This window comes from Oncorhynchus gorbuscha, linkage group LG05 (assembly GCF_021184085.1).
Source record: "Oncorhynchus gorbuscha isolate QuinsamMale2020 ecotype Even-year linkage group LG05, OgorEven_v1.0, whole genome shotgun sequence".
NCBI lineage: Eukaryota > Metazoa > Chordata > Actinopteri > Salmoniformes > Salmonidae > Oncorhynchus > Oncorhynchus gorbuscha.
Window position 1 is genome coordinate 68,877,843 of NC_060177.1, and position 17,994 is coordinate 68,895,836.

General features: G+C 44.8%; 1 protein-coding gene across 2 annotated transcripts in view; it reads left to right on the forward strand.

The window, feature by feature from the left end:
• Window positions 1-15,549, forward strand: part of LOC124036402 (THO complex subunit 5 homolog) — a 28,303-nt gene extending 12,754 nt beyond the window's left edge. For both annotated transcript variants that reach the window (XM_046350959.1, XM_046350960.1), the window contains exons 11-20: window positions 2,953-3,052; window positions 8,140-8,248; window positions 8,331-8,432; window positions 8,555-8,651; window positions 8,732-8,843; window positions 9,559-9,662; window positions 9,886-9,973; window positions 10,110-10,225; window positions 10,366-10,556; window positions 15,142-15,549. In XM_046350959.1, coding sequence (XP_046206915.1) covers window positions 2,953-3,052; window positions 8,140-8,248; window positions 8,331-8,432; window positions 8,555-8,651; window positions 8,732-8,843; window positions 9,559-9,662; window positions 9,886-9,973; window positions 10,110-10,225; window positions 10,366-10,556; window positions 15,142-15,205 — 1,083 coding nt within the window. In that variant the 3' untranslated portion in view covers window positions 15,206-15,549. The remainder of the gene's footprint in view (window positions 1-2,952; window positions 3,053-8,139; window positions 8,249-8,330; window positions 8,433-8,554; window positions 8,652-8,731; window positions 8,844-9,558; window positions 9,663-9,885; window positions 9,974-10,109; window positions 10,226-10,365; window positions 10,557-15,141) is intronic.
• Window positions 15,550-17,994: the final 2,445 nt, after the last annotated feature.

The window sequence follows — 17,994 nt, forward strand, 5'->3', positions numbered from 1 at the left end:
CAACGAGTTCACCTCTCCTATACCCAACCCTCCTACGTACACACATTTTAAATTGCCTATTGTTGTTATTTATTTATTGATTCATATTTCTGCTGAAAGCAACTGTCTGTGGTTGCCTGGACACATTACTGCTGCTCTGCCAAACCTCAGCTGAAACTCCTTTTCACCCCTCTTCCCTCCCTCCCTTCCCGCCAGCTAGTCCTTCTCTTTCTCTGTGAAATATGTATGATCTGATTGTCTCTATTGAATACTCCTCCTATCATCTTAATAACAGATGATCACTTATAGATTGCTTCCCAAGTGGCACCCTATTCCCTATATCAAGGGTTCCCAAACTTTTTCACTCAGGCCCCCCTTCCAGCATTGTTGAACATCCTGCAACGTCTTTTCTATGGAAACAAACACTGTTCATGACACAAACTGTTTACATTTTTTTTTAAATAATAATAATCTTGCAATTCTTAACATTTTGCCATGTCTAATGAGTATTCTTGTGACATTTGAGTGACTCCAACATTACCACAAAAAAACCTACCGGTAGCTAAAAAACATTATCTGACATGGGCTAGTTGATCTGGACATTTCTGACTAGTTATAAATGGTTCTTTAAGGTATGCAACTGATGATGAACTACCCAATTTCAAAATTTCAACTTGTGCATTCTACTATTACAACTTTCATAAGTAAGTTGAAAGCCAGACTAAGTTCCCCCAAAAGTGTGTGTATATACACACGTACGTATATATGTGTGCCTTCGGTAGGTATTCAGACCCCTTCACTTTTTCCACTTTTTCTTACATTACAGTCTTATTCTAAAATAGATTAAATAAAAATCCTTAGTAATCTACACACACTACCCAATAATGACAAAGCGAAACGCTTTTTTATTTATTTTTTAAATTGGTGCAAATTTATTAAACAATTTTATTTTTTTAAATACCTTATTTTCATAACTATTCAGACCCATGTGACTTGAATTTGAGCTCCGGTCTATCCTGTTTCTATTGATCATCCTTGAGATGTTTCTACAACTTGATTGGAGTCCACCTGTGGTAAATTCAATTGATTGGACATGATTTGGAAAGGCACACACCTGTCTATAAAAAGTCCCACAGTAGACAGTGCATGTCAGAGCAAAAACCAAGCCATGAGGTTGATGGAATTGCCAGGAGAGCGCCGAGACAAGATTGTGTCGAGGCACATATCTGGAGAAGGGTACCAAAAAATGTCGCAGCATTGAATGGCCTCCTTCGTTCTTAAATGAAGAATGATGGAGACACCAAGACTCTTCCAAGAGCTGGCCGCCCGGCTACACTGAGCAATCGGAGGAGAAGGGCCTTGGTCAGGGAGGTGACCAAGAACCCGATGGTCACTGACAGAGCTGCAGAGTTCCTCTGTGGAGATGGGAGAACCTTCCAGAAGGACAACCCTCTCTGCAGCCCTCCAACAATCAGGCCTTTATGGTAGAATGGCCAGATGGAAGCCACTCCTCATTAAATGGCAAATGACAGCCCACTTGGAGTTTGCCAAAATGCCCCTAAAGACTCTCAGACCATGAGAAACACGATTCTCTGGTCTGATGAAACCAAGATTCAACTCTTGAGTGCCAAGCATCACATCTGGAAGAAACCTGGCACGATCCCTATGGTGAAGCATGGTGGTGGCAGAATAATGCTGGGGTGATGTTTTCAGGGGAAAGTACTAGGAGGCCAGTCAGGATCGAGGGAAAGATGAACGGCGCATCGTACAGAGAGATCCTTGATGAAAACCTGCTCCAGAGAACCCAGGACCTCAGACTGGGGTGAAGGTTCACCTTCTAACAGGACAACAACCTTATGCACACAGCCAAGACAACTCAACTCGTCGAATGTCCTTGAGCGGGCCAGCCAGAACCCAGACTTAAACCTTAAATCGAACATCTCTGGAGAAACCTGAAAATAGCTGTGCAGCAACTTTCCTCATCCAACCTGACACAGCTTTAGAGGATCTGCTGAGAAGGATGGGAAAAACTCCCCAAATACAGGTGTGCCAAGCTTGTAGAGTCATACCCAAGAAGACGCAAAGCTGTAATCACTGCCAAAGGTGCTTCAACAAAGTACTGAGTAAAGGGTCTGAATACTTATGTAAATGTAATACTTCAGTTTAAATTTTGGTATAAATTAGCTATCCTTTTTAATTTTTTTACTGTTTTTGCTTTACATTATGGGATATTGTGTGTGTTTTAGAATAAGGCTGCAACCTAACAAAATGTGGAAAAAGTAAAGGGTCTGAATACTTTCCAATGCGCTGTACCAGCGCTCTGGTCTAAAGTAGTGCACTATATAAGGCATAAGGTAATATATATATATATATATACTTACACACTGAATATAGAAAATAGGTGAATTCAGGTGAAAGCTATGATCCCTTATTGATGTCATTTGTTAAATCCATTTCAATTAGTGTAGATGAAGGGTAGGAGACTGATTTTTAAAGAAGGGTTTTTAATCCTTGAGACAATTGAGACCTGGATTGTGTATGTGTGTCATTCAGAGGGTGAATGGGCAAGACAAAATATTTTAAGTGCCTTTGAATGGGGTATGGTAGTAGGTGCCAGGTGCACCGGTTTGTGTCAAGAAGTACAACGCTGCTGGGTTTTTCCACGCAGTTTCCCGTGTGTATCAAGAATGGTCCACTACCCAAAGGACATCCAGCCAACTTGACACAACTGTGGGAAACATTGGAGTCAACATGGGCCAGCATCCCTGTGGAACGCTTTCGACACCTCGTAGAGTCCATGCTCCAACAAATTGCGGCTGTTCTGAGGGCAAAGAGGGAGGGGTGCAACTCCATTTTTGGAAGGTGTTCCTAATGTTTGGTTAAGTTAGTGTAGACATCAGTACATCTGATTAATGAGCAGTAGAACATGACAGTGTGATTACATAGTAATGGTAATTCTCTGTGTGTGTGTAGAAGAGGAGGAGACCTACTACAGGTGGACAGCTGGATGATAAGAGATGTGAAATACTGAAGAGACACCCTCTCTCCCTCTGCCTAGACCTCAGATGCAAAGGTACACACACACACACTTTCTATTCCAGTAGTTTCTGTGTGTCAGCCTCTCACAGATGGTGCTGTTTTTTTATCTCTGTGAAAGACTGCAGTACTCCGTCACTGCTCCTCAGTGACACACACACTGTTCCTGTGTGACAGGCAGCAGGACGCTGTCACTGCTTCTTAGTCTCTCTGGGACAGTAAAGGGGAGAAATTACATCATTCAGAGCTACCGTTGAAGTCGGAAGTTTACATACACCTTAGCCAAATGCATTTAAACTCAGTTTTTCACAATTCCTAACATTTTAATCATAATAAAAATTCCCTGTCTTAGGTCAGTTAGGATCACCACTTTATTTTAAAAATGTGAAATGTCAGAATAATAGTAGAGTGATTTATTTCAGCTTTTATTTCTTTCATTGCATTCCCAGTGGGTCAGAAGTTTACATACTAATTGAGTGTATTGGGTAGCATTGCCTTTTAAATTGTTTAACTTGAGTCAAAAGTTGCAGGTGTCCTTCCACAAGCTTCCCACAATAAGTTGGGTGAATTTTGGCCCATTCCTCCTGACAGAGCTGGTGTAACTGAGTCAGGTTTGTAGGCCTCCTTGTTCGCACACGCTTTTTCAGTTCTGCCCACATATTTTCTATGGGATTGAGGTCAAGGCTTTGTGATGGCCACTCCAATACCTTGACTTTGTTGTCCTTAAGCCATTTTGCCACAACTTTGGAAGTATGTTTATGGTCGTTGTCCATTTGGAAGACCCATTTGCGACCAAGCTTTAACTTCCTGACTGATGTCTTGAGATGTTGCTCCTCCTTTTTCCTCCAAACATAACGATGGTCATTATGGCCAAACAGTTCTATTTTTGTTTCATCAGACCAGAGGACATTTCTCCAAAAAGTACGGTCTTTGTCCCCCATGTGCAGTTGCAAACTGTAGTCTGGCTTATTTATGGTGGTTTTGGAGCAGTGGCTTCTTCCTTGCTGAGCGGACTTTCAGGTTATGTCGATATAGGACTCGTTTTACTGTGGATATAGATACTTTTGTACCTGTTTCCTCCAGCATCTTCACAAGGTCCTTTGCTGTTGTTCTGGTATTGATTTGCACTTTTCGCACCAAAGTATGTTCATCTCTAGGAGACAGAATGCGTCTCCTTCCTGAGCGGTATGACGGCTATGTGGTCCCATGGTGTTTATACTTACTATTGTTTGTATAGATGAATGTGGTACCTTCAGGCATTTGGAAATTACTCCCAAGGATGAACCAAAATTTTGCAGGTCTACATTTCTTTTTCTGAAGTCTTGGCTGATTTTTTAAAATTTTCCCATGATGTCAAGTAAAGAAGCACTGTTTGAAGGTAGGCCTTGAAATACATCCACAGATACACCTCCAATTCACTCAAATGATGTCAATTAGACTATCAGAAGCTTCTTGTCATGCACAAAGTAGATGTCCTAACCGACCAAAACTATAGTTTGTTAACAAGAAATTTGTGAAAAACAAGTTTTATTGACTAAGTGTATGTAGACTTCCGACTTCAACTGTATATGACTGTTATAAATGGCTATTAATGTTGGTGATAAGGATTTTGTGGTGCAGTGTATATGGTGATGGTTAAGTGTATAGATTGAACAAGAATTATTAATTTAGTGTAATCAACAATAACATCACTACTAAGGTTACGCAATGTCGCCTCGTCTCTCCTGGCTCTGCAGTCAGACAGAACCCAATGGCACCCTGAGAGACGGACACCCAGACACACACACGCTCTCACAAATATACACAAACACATACGCAGCTTTTACTGCTGCAAACCACCAAAAGCTGCTTCATGGTTTAGAGCAGTGGTTCCCAACCTTTTTCAGTTACTGTACCACCAACCGAAGCCTATGGTCTCATGAGTCTTCTAAAATACCCCCTGTGGATAGGCCCAGTACCCCCCATGGGTCCTAGTACTCCTGGTTGGGAACCACTGGTTTAGAGGACAACAGAGAGTGTGAGAGGAGGCTGATGTAAATGTGCTTAAAATAAGGTGTGAGTGCTGCAGCGCTACAGTGCTGCCAGCTCCACACACACACACATACTGTCCTCTCCTCCCTGCCTGCAGCGCAACATCGCTGCCAGCTCCACACACACACACACACACACACACACACACACACACACACACACACACACACACACACACACACACACACACACACACACACACACACACACACACACACACACACACACACACACACACACACACACACACACATACGTCCTCTCCTCCCTGCTTGACAGTGGATAGAGTTACGCCTGCAATGCAGAACATCCCCCTCCCCTCTCACCTCATCTCTCCTCCTCTTTAACGTCTCTCCCTCCCCTCCTCTTCTCCATTCCCCAGTTCCTCTCTTCCTCCCCTCCTTCCCCTGTCAGCAAGATAATGCCTCACTTCATCCTATATAGTACTTGTGAACTCTGTTTTTGGCTGCTATGAAGCCAAAAGCTATTTTCAAACCCTAGCGCCAGGATTGGTTATTTACCTGTTGTATATGAGCTCACTTGCGTTGAAGTGGGAGGGTTGGCAATATCTGAGGTGTGTCCTTGAAAACGTACGCCGAAGTGGCAATTTCATTATGCGCTGGTAGGGCTATTTAAGACCAACCGAAAGCTGGTCTTAGCGCTAACACTGTTGGTTATGGCATGGATTTTAACATGGGTTATGGTATGGATTTTAACATGGGTTATGGTATGGATTTTAACATGGGTTATGGTATGGATTTTAACATGGGTTATGGCATGGATTTTAACATGGGTTATGGTATGGATTTTAACATGGGTTATGGCATGGATTTTAACATGGGTTATGGCATGGGTTTTAACATGGGTTATGGCATGGATTTTAACATGGGTTATGGCATGGATTTTAACATGGGTTATGGCATGGATTTTAACATGGGTTATGGCATGGATTTTAACATGGGTTATGGCATGGATTTTAACATGGGTTATGGCATGGATTTTAACATGGGTTATGGCATGGATTTTAACATGGGTTATGGCATGGATTTTAACATGGGTTATGGCATGGATTTTAACATTGGAAGTGCAGCCTATCTAGCCGTGAAGCACAGTGCCCATATACACATGGAACAAGAGATGTGCCTTTTGTGCCCATAAACCTTGTATTTAGAAACACAAACTCGTGTTTTTTCCCCCTCTCTCAATGAAGGCTGTTTTTCCCCTGTCCAATTCATTCGTCAAGTAGTCAAGACTGTTGATGAAGAGTTTGACTCATGAGTCCGCTTTGAAATGAGTCTTAATCACCAAAGTTTGGCGGCAGCAAAACAGTGAGCGGACATCCCCCTTTTATCTATGTAGGCGATTGTACATTATTTTAACCAGCTCATGTTATTATTTTGGATGTGCTTAAAATACCCTCCATGTAGGCTATATGCCCATCATGGACCGAGAGATGAGATAATCCAGTGACACTTATATTCAGAAGCTTGCAAGGCCTTAGACTACCCTTATGCTACTATAATGAAAGCTAGTTCAACAGCTATGTGTCTGCTGTCTTCCTTATCCTGGCCATTCATTAGCCACGTAGCCTTTCCATAAAGGGTTTCTAAATGATCTACTCATGAAGCTTTTGCCGTCATGCTTTTGCATTATTCACGATACACATACCTGCCGTGCATCCTCCATTCTACTGTTATCCACCCCCATTTCCAAAGACAGCCTCTTGTCTGGTTACCAAACACGCGCTCCTACATATTAAAATGTTAATTCCTATAATGCCATATCCACGGTAGGCCTTGCTTATTGAGAATGTGCCTCACATACAATTTACAGGAGCCTATAGTATTTTTTTTATTTAAGGAGAAGTTGTTGAAGTATAGGCCTTTTACAACAACGTTGACTGTCAACACTCCAAGCATATTGAGCAAACACTAGATGTTGCTCTTACTCATTACTGTAACCTATGCTATTTGATAAACTGTGGTATCAATCCACAATGGACCAGGATGAGAATATTCCTTGCCCCCCCCCGCAGAATTGGAGTTGATGACAACACAAAGACCATCAGTAACCTACAGAACTTGAGACAAACGCATGCAGTATTAAGCCATGGAACACCTTGATTGGCCAGTGAGGGGCCAAGCCTTTGTCACACCTACAACTTGTTTATTCATCAAAACCCTTTCGCACCACCACTAGCTATTGCGTTCATAATAACGGCTGTGAAAATTGCACAAATATTTGACCCACCAACCTATAGCGCTACCGCTATCACCTAGATTTACCTTGTACGTTAGGTTTGTTACAATAGAGCCCCGAGTAACCGTGTCATAGCTAAGAATCTAGTCATCCTGTGTTAATTCACATTGACATCACCCGTGAACCGGTTCGTGCCTAAAACATTCTCCTTTCGGGCTGCAAAGTCTTCAATTTCCTCAACTTTATTTAATGCAGAGAAGATGGAAAAAACAGGGAAACTATGCATACTTTTCTTTATAAAAACATAATTTTCCACCATCATGCTAGAGTGGCATATGGATGTTGCATATGGCATTCAGCCAATCAGGTAACAGCAGTCTGTTGTTCACCACTGAATGAAAGCGGGCGCAACATCAGAAAGTAGCATTTCTAGGCATTAGCTACTCTAGCATGGTGATAGAAAATGGTGTTTCATAAAGTACGCATATTTTCCCTGTTTTTTTTCCTCTGCCTTCTCCCCATTAAATACAGTTGAGGAATCTGACGCCTTTGCAGCCTGAATGGACAATGTTTTAGGTACAAACCAGTCCACGGGGGATACAAGTGTATTGCTGGCTGCATACAATGCTTTTGAACGCTAAGATTGCCATCTCTATATTTCCATCTGCCGGCCTTTGGGCTGTCTTGTGGCAGATACAGTTTTCCATCCACGATACATGCGCACACACACACACACACACAATGTCTCATCTCCCTGTTTGCAGTTTTCCATCCACGATACATGCGCACACACACACACAATGTTTCATCTCCCTGTTTGCTAAATAGCCTATTATGTATATATTATGAATAGATCGCATCACACTAAGTGAAGCCCTGTCCCTCTGTTTCCAGACGGCAGTGTGCTGCATCTGTTCTTCTACTACCTGATGAACCTGAACATCATGACTGTCAAGGCCAAAGTCTCCAGCGCCACAGATCTCACTGGAGCCATCAGCGCCGGGTGCGTGCCTGTGCTTGCGTGTGTGTGTGGAGTTTGGGGAGTGCGTGTCTGTCTGTCTTGTAATGATTCTATTTTCTGCCAGGGAGCTGTTGAACTCTGGCACGCTGCTCAACTGCCTGTATGCCAACGACCAGGGGTGCGGAACGCCCAACCCCTCTAATCGCTACCAGTTTGATAAAGTGGGGTAAGGATGCTGTCCTAAAGCCCAACACCTATATACACAGTGTGTACAGTTGCTTCAGTATCAGTACAGATATTGTTTAATTGTAGGATCAGTATTAATTGATATATTTTGTGTTATTGTAGGATCAGTTCATTTGGAGACTACGTGGCAGAACTGGGTCATCCCTACCTGTGGGTGCAGAGTCTGGGAGGACTGAAGTTCCCCAGTGACACCCCGGAGGTGTGTGTGTGGCCCTCCCATTGCATTTAATGAAGTGTCTGCTGCTATGGTGTGCTTCTTTCTCTCCGTGTGTGTGTCAGGGTTTGCATGCAGGCAGTTCTCTGAGTGCCAGTCACATGGAAAGCACCATGAAGCTGCTGAGAGGACGAGTCCTGTCACGCCTGGCCCTGCACAAACAGTTCTCCTCACTAGGTATACACACGCCTGGCCCTGCACAAACAGTTCTCCTCACTAGGTACACACACGCCTGGCCCTGCACAAACAGTTCTCCTCACTAGGTATACACACGCCTGGCCCTGCACAAACAGTTCTCCTCACTAGGTATACACATGCCTGGCCCTGCACAAACAGTTCTCCTCACTAGGTACACACACGCCTGGCCCTGCACAAACAGTTCTCCTCACTAGGTACACACACGCCTGGCCCTGCACAAACAGTTCTCACTAGGTATACACACGCCTGGCCCTGCACAAACAGTTCTCCTCACTAGGTACACACACGCCTGGCCCTGCACAAACAGTTCTCCTCACTAGGTACACACACGCCTGGCCCTGCACAAACAGTTCTCCTCACTAGGTATACACACGCCTGGCCCTGCACAAACAGTTCTCCTCACTAGGTATACACACGCCTGGCCCTGCACAAACAGTTCTCCTCACTAGATATACACACGCCTGGCCCTGCACAAACAGTTCTCCTCACTAGGTACACACACGCCTGGCCCTGCACAAACAGTTCTCCTCACTAGGTACACACACGCCTGGCCCTGCACAAACAGTTCTCCTCACTAGGTATACACACGCCTGGCCCTGCACAAACAGTTCTCCTCACATTTCTCATCACTGGGTACACGCACACAGACAATAAAATAAATGTTTAGGGTATTGTATGCGTGTGTGTTTTTCAGAGCACAGTATTGTTCCAGTGTCCAGTGACTGCAAGCACCTGTTCCCTGCTAAGGTTCTCTCTCGCCTGGCTCGCTGGACTACCATCACACACCAGGAGTACACGGTACGAACACACAAAACACTTCCTCACATTTTGTTTGCTGTCAACACAACCGAGGAGTACACAGGAAGTACACAACTTTGACTACAACTCAACCTCACACTCAATATAACAATTTCTGACTCTCATTGTAGCTGCTGTGTAGATGGTGTGGCTATAAAAGGCATTGTGGTTTAATTAAATAAACCATATAGTTTACTATTCTTTGTTCTCTCTCGCTCTATAGAATCTGGTGTTCACGCAGCATGTGTCAGAAGCAGGTCTGGCTCGGGAAACTGACCTCTTCTTCATGGCCGTGTTGGAGAGAGGAACAGGTCATTACCAGGGGTTAAAGTGATGATTCACTATGTAATATATTAAGACATTCCTGAAGAATTGGAGGCCTGTCTGCTTTGTTTGGACAAATTCTTTAGAAAAGTCAGGGAAATAAGTTATCTTTTTCCCTTCCAGCTCGTCTTCAGGCTGCGGTGGTGTTGAACCCCCGTTACCCAGTCATTTCTCCTCTCTTTGCTGTCTCAATCAGCTGGAAGGGGGAGCGCAGTGGACGTACTGATGACAACCTTCGAGTGAGTATACACACCCATCACACACTGTGAATACGAGATGCTATCACAGGGGAGGGCAAATCTATATGCTGTTATGCCCTTTGATGTTAGTGGTTAGACACTCACCGGGCTGTGATTGACACATCTAACCCCTCCCCCAGGCCATGGAGAGTGAGGTGAACGTTTTCAAATCAGAGCTCCAGGGGCCCCGCCCAGGCCACCAGCTGCTGACCAATCAGGTAGCTCGTCTGGGTGTCTGTCTGGATGTGTACCTGGAAACTGATGGACAGGACGACAGCGTGGAGGGACCAAGGGAGTTCCCCAGAGAGAAGATGTGTCTACGCACTGTCAGGTACACGTACACACACAGAGTTGGCGCCAATAGACATGGTCGTCCTGTTTCTGGCTCCTAAGCAACTTTGCAGTATATATTTTTGTTGTTGTTCTCACATTATTAGCCCAGAGTGTTTTTTGCATTATTACATACAGCCAGAAATAACTTCTGGATATCAGAGTGGCAGTAACTCGCCAGCGTTTCGACCAGAAATACGACTTTCCTGAATTGGATCCTTTGTTGGTACCCCCCAAAGCAATTGAACTTATCCCAGTGGCTGCTCCAAGACGCCGCCAGTGGAGAAGAGGTATTTGGACACACCATCCACCGCTTCTGAGTATATTACTCGCTAATGTTCAGTCAGCTGGACAATGAAGTAGACAAGCTCAGGGTGAGGATCTCCTTCCAGAGAGACTTCAAGGACTGTAACATACTCTGTTTCACGGAATCATGGCTCTCTCCAGATATACTGTCCCCTTCCATATAGCCAGCTGGGGTCTCAGTACATCGCGCAGATAGGAATAAAGAACTCTCAGGGAAGAAGAAAAGTGGGGGGTGTATGCTTCATGATTACCTACTCATGGCGAGATTGTGGTAACATACAGGAACTCAAGTTTTTTTTCACCTGACGTAGAATACCTCAATCAAATGTTGATCGCATTACCTCCTAAGATAATTGTCTTAGGAGGTAATCGTCACAGGCATGTATATTCCCCCTCAAGCCGGTACCACGATGGCTCTCAAGGAACTACGCTGGACTTTGTGCAAACTGGAAACCGCATATCCTGAGGCCACATTTATTGTAGCTGGGAACTTTAATAAAGCAAATCTGAGGAAAACGCTACCTAAGTTTTATCGACATATACTCGTGCTTCAAAAACTCTGAAACATTGTTTCTCTTCCTTTCAGGATGGCTACAAGGCCCTCCCCGCCCTCACTTCGGCAAATCAGATCACAACTCCATTCTGCTCCTCCCTTCCTATAGGCAATAACTCAAACAAGAAGTACCTGTTCCACGGTCTATTCAACGCTGGTCTGACCAATCGGAATCCATGCTTCAAGATTGTTTTGATCACCAGGACTGGGATATGCTCTAGGTTGACTATGAGAATAACATTGACCTATACGCTGACACATGGTCACTAAGTTCATAATGAAGTATATAGGGGATGTTGTTCCAACTGTGACAATTAAAAACTATTCAAACCAAAAACCGTGGATAGATGGCAGCAATCACGCAAACCTGAAAGTGTGAACCACAGCAAGGTGACTGGGAATATGGCTAAATAGAAACAGTCTAGTTATACCCTCCGCAACGCAGTCAAACAGGCAAAACGTCAGTACAGAGACAAAGTGGAGTCGCAATTCAATGGCTCACACACGAGATGTATGTGGCAGGGGCTCCAGACAATCTGCGATTATAAAGGGAAAACCAGCCACGTCGCGGACACTGACGTCTTGCTCCCGAATAAGTTAAACAACACCTTTGCCCGCTTTGAGGATAACACAGTGCTGCCGACACGGGCCACTCTCAAGGACCGGGAGCTCTCGTTCTTCGTGGCTGACGTGAGTAAGCGTGTTAGCCCTTGCTTGGCTACCGGCCCAGGCAGCATCCCTAGCCGTGTCCTCAGAGCATGTGCAGACCAGCTGGCTCGAGTGTTTACGGCCATATTCAATCTTTCCCTATTCCAGTCTGCTGTCCCCACTTGCTTCAAGATGTCCACCATTGTTCCTGTACTCAAGAAAGTGAAGTTAACTGAGCTAAATGACCATTGCCCTGTAGCACTCACTTCTGTCATCATGAAGTGCCTTGAGAGGTTAGATAAGGATCATATCACCTCCACCTTATCTGACACCCTAAACCCATATCAATTTGCATACCGCCCCAACAGATCCACAGATGATGCCGTCTCTATTGCACTCCACACTGCCCTTTCCCACCTGGACAAAAGGAACACCTATGTGAGAATGCTATTCATAGACGACAGCTCAACGTTCAACACCATAATGCCCTCAAAGCTCATCTATAAGCTAAGCACCCTGGGACTTAACAACTCCCTCTGCAACTGGATCCTGGACTTCCTGACGGGCCGCCGCCAGGTGGTAAGGGTAGGTAACAACACATCTGCCACGCTGATCCTCAACACAGGGGCACCTCAGGGGTGGGTGATCAGCCCCCTTCTGTACTCCCTGTTCACTCATGACTGCACAGCTAGGCATGACTCCAACACCATTATATTTGCCGATGACACAACAGTGGTAGGCCTGATCACCGACAACAACGAGACAGCCTAAAGGGAAGAGGTCAGAGACCTGGCCGTGTGGTGCCAGGACAACAACCTCTCCCTCAATGTGATCAAGACAAAGGAGATGATTGTGGACTACAGGAAAAAGAGGACAGAGCAAGCACCCATTCTCATCAACTGGGCTGCAATGGAGCAGGTCGAGAGTTTCATGTTCCTTGGTGTCCACATCACCAACAAACTAACATGGTCCAAGCACACCATGACAGTCGTGAAGCGGGCACAACAAAACCTATTCCCCCTCAGGAGACTGAAAAGATTTGGCATGGGTCCTTAGATCCTCAAAAGGTTCTACAGCTGCACCATCGAGAGAATCCTGACTGGTTGCATCACTGCCTGGTATGGCAACTGCTCGGCCTCTGAACGCAACACACTGCAGAGGGTAGTGTGAACGGCCCAGTACATCACTGGGGCCAAGCTTCCTGCCATCCAGGACCTCTATACCAGGCGGTGTCAGAGGAAGGAAGCAACCCTAGTCATAAACTGTTCTCTCTGCTACCACATGGCAAACGGTACCGGAGCTCCAAGTCTAGGTCCAAGAGGCTTCTAAACCGCTTCTACTCCCAAGCCATAAGACGCCTGAACATCTAGTCAAATGTCTACCCAGACTACTCGCATTGCCCCCTCCCCTCTCCACACCACTGCCGCTCTCTGTTGTCATCTATGCATAGTCACTTTAATTAATTAACTCTACCTACATGTACATACTACCTCAACTAACTGGTGCCTCCGCACATTGACTCTGTACCGGCTACCCCCTGTATATATATATATATATATATATATATGTATTTTTTTTTTACTGCTCCTCTTTAATTACTTGAGTCTGAGTTTTTTATTTTTACAGGGACAGTGCACATTAATCAACGTTTCAGTAAAAGTACAGGTTTTAGCCAGCCAGCTAATTTTCAACCGCAGTCTCTGGGCAGGTTATTAAAAACAATTACAATATAGACAATCATTGAGCAGTGAGCACACGCAGAGCAACATAGGACAAGCAAGACATAGCATACAGACAGAGCAACATAGGACAAGCAAGACGTAACATACAGATTGAGCAACGTAGAACAAAAAGCAGCAAGACAAAATTGTGTTTCCACACCTCACAAGCTACAGACAACATGGAAAGTGGCAATACACAGCTAGGGATTATGATCACACATCTGAAAGCAGGGACTGGGACACTACTCAGGATCAAAGGAAAGTACAGAGGGATCCTTGATGAAAACCTGCTCCAAGAGCGCTCAGGACAGACTGGTGCAAATGCTCACCTTCCTTCTGTAGCTCAGTTGGTAGAGCATGGCGCTTGTAACGCCAGGGTAGTGGGTTTGATTCCCGGGACCACCCATACGTAGAATGTATGCACACATGACTGTAAGTCGCTTTGGATAAAAGCGTCTGCTAAATGGCATATATTATTATTATTATATTAACAGGACACCGACCCTAAGCACACAGCCAAGACAACGCAGGAGTGGCTTCGGGACAAGTCTCTGAATGTCCTTGAGTGGCCCAGCCAGAGCCCGGGCTTGAACCCAGTCGAACATATCAGGAGAAACTAGAAAATAGCATTGCAGCAACATTCCCCATCCAACCGGACAGAGGATCTACAGAGATGAATTTGAGAAACTCTCCAAATACAGGTGTGCCAAGCTTGTAACGTCATAACCAAGAAGACTCGGTCTGTAATGCTGCCAGGTGCTTCAACAAATTACTGAGTAAAGGGTTTGAATGTGACATTTATGGGATTGCTGCATCAGATGACCTGGCCTCCACAATCACCCGACCTCAACCAAATTGAGAGGTTTTTGGATGAGTTGGACCGCAGATTGAAGGAGAAGCAGCCAACAAGTGCTCAGCATATGTGGTAACTCCTCCAAGACTGTTGGAAAAGCATTCCAGATGAAGCTGGTTGAGAGAATGCCAAGAGTGCAAAGCTGTCATCAAAGCAAAGGGTGGCTACTTTGAAGAATCTCAATTATAAAATATATTTTGTTTTGCTTACGACATGATTCCATATGTGTTATTTCATAGTTTTGATGTCTTTGCTATTATTCTACAATGTAGAAAAAAATATAAAAATAAAGAAAAACCCTTAAATGAGTGTGTCCAAACTTTTGACTGGTAGTGTGTGTGCATGCGTGGATATTACTGCACTGTTGGAGCTAGGAACACAAGCATTTCGCTACACCCACAATAACATCTGCTAAATATGTGTATGCGACCAATACAATTTGATTTGACTCTCTCTCTTGCTCTCAAAATATCTGACAGTGTGTTTCTCTCTGGTTGTGTTTCAGGGGTCCGAACCGTCTGAAGCCATTCAAGTACAACCACCCCCAGGGCTTCTTTAGTCACCGGTGACCACTCCTTTACCCCTTTCCCTTCACCCCTGACCCCCTCACCCCAGATCTCTTACCCTACCTCGAGGCTTCTTCAGTCACCGCTGACCTCTCCTTCACCCCTCACCCCAGATCTCTTACCCTACCTCGAGGCTTCTTCAGTCTCCGCTGACCTTTCCTTCACCCCTGACCCCCTCACCCCAGATCTCTTACCCTACCTCGAGGCTTCTTCAGTCACCAGTGACTCCTGAATTTACCCTCTGTCATGCCCCTGCCCTCATATCCCCATATCTTGTTTGTTTAACACACTGTTTGACACATTATGTGTGTCGGTTGGTTAATAAAAAGCTAGTGATCTTGTTTGGATCTGCAAGTTCTTTGTCTTTTTTAATGTTATTCTTCACTGCTGACTGATTTATGCTCACTTTTATTCTACTATGAATGATCTCTCTTTTAGCTAGTACATATTTATTTCCTCATCTCTCCCTGCCATCCCTTTTTCTTTCTCCCCGCTCTCTCTCTCTCTCTCTGCATCAGATCACATTGTTATGTCCTTTATTATCATGGCTCAGCACTTCTCTAAAATGACTCATTCCTATGGGTCCTGGAAAAACAGTGTATACACTATCACACACACTTAGAAATGTGTTCCCTATTCTGTATTTATAGTGTAATAAGAGCTGATTAATTGTTTCCTATGTATTTACAGTAAGAGATGATTAAATGTGTTCCCTATCCTGTACTTGCAGTGTGGCAAGAGCTGTTGAATAATACAGGACCACTTGATTATTGCTCTGGATGTAATCTGACATTAGTGCAGCATCACAGAGCCCCAGTACTGCTCTCTCCTCCAGGACAAGCTTGCCACTGTTAGGATGTAGCTGAGGTGTTTTGTGGGTTCCATACCATGGTGATCATTAGGGGAAGTGGTATTCTGAGGATGTTTTGCTGCAGGTTGTGTCTCCTGTTGATACCCAGTCATCCATCAGACAAAGAGATAAGAGCGTCTGCTAAATGACTTAAATGTAAATGTAAATGAGAATGAAATAATTAGAGGAGAAACTTAACATGCGTGATGATATCCTGTCAGAATTCAGGGAGATTCACCACATGGCCAAAAGTATCTGGACACCTGTTTGTCAGAGGCATTAATATGGAGTTGGTCCCCCCTTTTCTGCTATAACAGCCTCCACTCTTCTGGGAAGGCTTTCCACTAAATGTTGGAACATTACTGCGGGGACTTGCTTTCATTCAGCCACGAGCGTAAGTGAGGTCGGGTACTGATGTTGGGCGATTAGGTCTGGCTCGCAGTCGGCGTTCCAATTCACCCAAAAAGGTGTTCGATGGGATTGAGGTCAGAGCTCTGTGCATGCCTGTCAAGTTCTTCCACACAGATCTCTACTAACCATTTCTGTATTGGCCTTGCTCTGTGCACGGGGGTATTTTGTTGAAAAAGGAAAGGGCCTTCCCCAAACTGTTGCTACGAAGTTTGAAGCACAAAATCCTCTGGAATGTCATTGTATGCTGTAGCGTTAAGATTTCCCTTCACTGGAACTTAGGGGCCTAGCCTGAACTATGAAAAACATCCCCAGACCATTATTTCTTCTCCACCAAACTTAACAGTTGGCACTATGCATTGGGGCAGGTAGCGTTCTCCTGGCATCCTCCTCCAAACCCAGATTTGTCCGTTGGACTGCCAGATGGTGAAGCATGATTCATCGCTCCAGAGAATGCGCTTCCTCTGCTCCAGTGTTCAATGGCGGTGAGCTTTACATCACTCCAGCCAACTCTGCATTGCACGTGGTGATCTTAGGCTTGTGTATGGCTGCTCGGCCATGGAAACCCAACAAACAGTTCTTGTGCTGACATTGCTTCCAGAGGCAGTTTGGAACTTGGTAGTGAGTGTTACAGACAATTTTAAGCGTTTCAGCACTGAGCTGTCCTGTTATGTGAGCTTGTGGGGCCTACCACTTCACGGCTGAGCCGTTGTTGCTGCTAGACGTTTCCACTTCACAATAACAGCACTTGACCGGGGCAGAAACTTGACAAACTAACTTGTTGGAAAGGTGGCATCCTATGACAGTGCCACGTTGAAAGTCACTGAGCTCTTCGATAAGGCCATTCTACTGTCAATGATTGTCTATGGAGATTGCATGGTTGTGTTCTCAATTTTAAACACCTGTCAGCAACTACACAGCATATCACAACCACTGTCCCCCAGTGCAGTTGACTAGTGTTGTTTCCATGATGATTATGGACCACTGTGTTACATCAAGGAAATGACAGAGAAACTGATATCAAAGTCAATAATAGACCTTTTTCTGTTCAGAAATAAATGGGGTGTTTTTTTAAGCACTTCTCATACTGCGATCTATCTTTTGCAGCAATTGCATAGATCTTCAGATTAGCGTGTGTAGATTCTTCCCTGGCTGGGTAGGTTACTGCAGTATCTCTACTTTATGGTTACTGTTGTAGCAGGCTGGTATTGTAGAGCAGGTACAGTGTGTGTGAGAGAGAGAGGTAAAAGAAGGGAGAGGTGAGACAAGGAGAGACCTAACCAAAGGACGAGAGAGATGTGAAGGGGCAGATGTATTCTCTAGGTCTAGGATGTTGTGTGGAAGAGGGGAACAGTTCTGTTCAGGTAGCTCTATTCTCCAGACCACCTCCGGATGTATGTATGAGCCCAAGATAAATGATGTCAGAGCAGGGAGTGGAGGGGAGGAGAGAGCGATGTGAGGGTGCTGCAACACCAGTCACTGCACCCCTCAGCCGCAATGCAGCACAACACACACACAGTGTTTTAGGAGAACC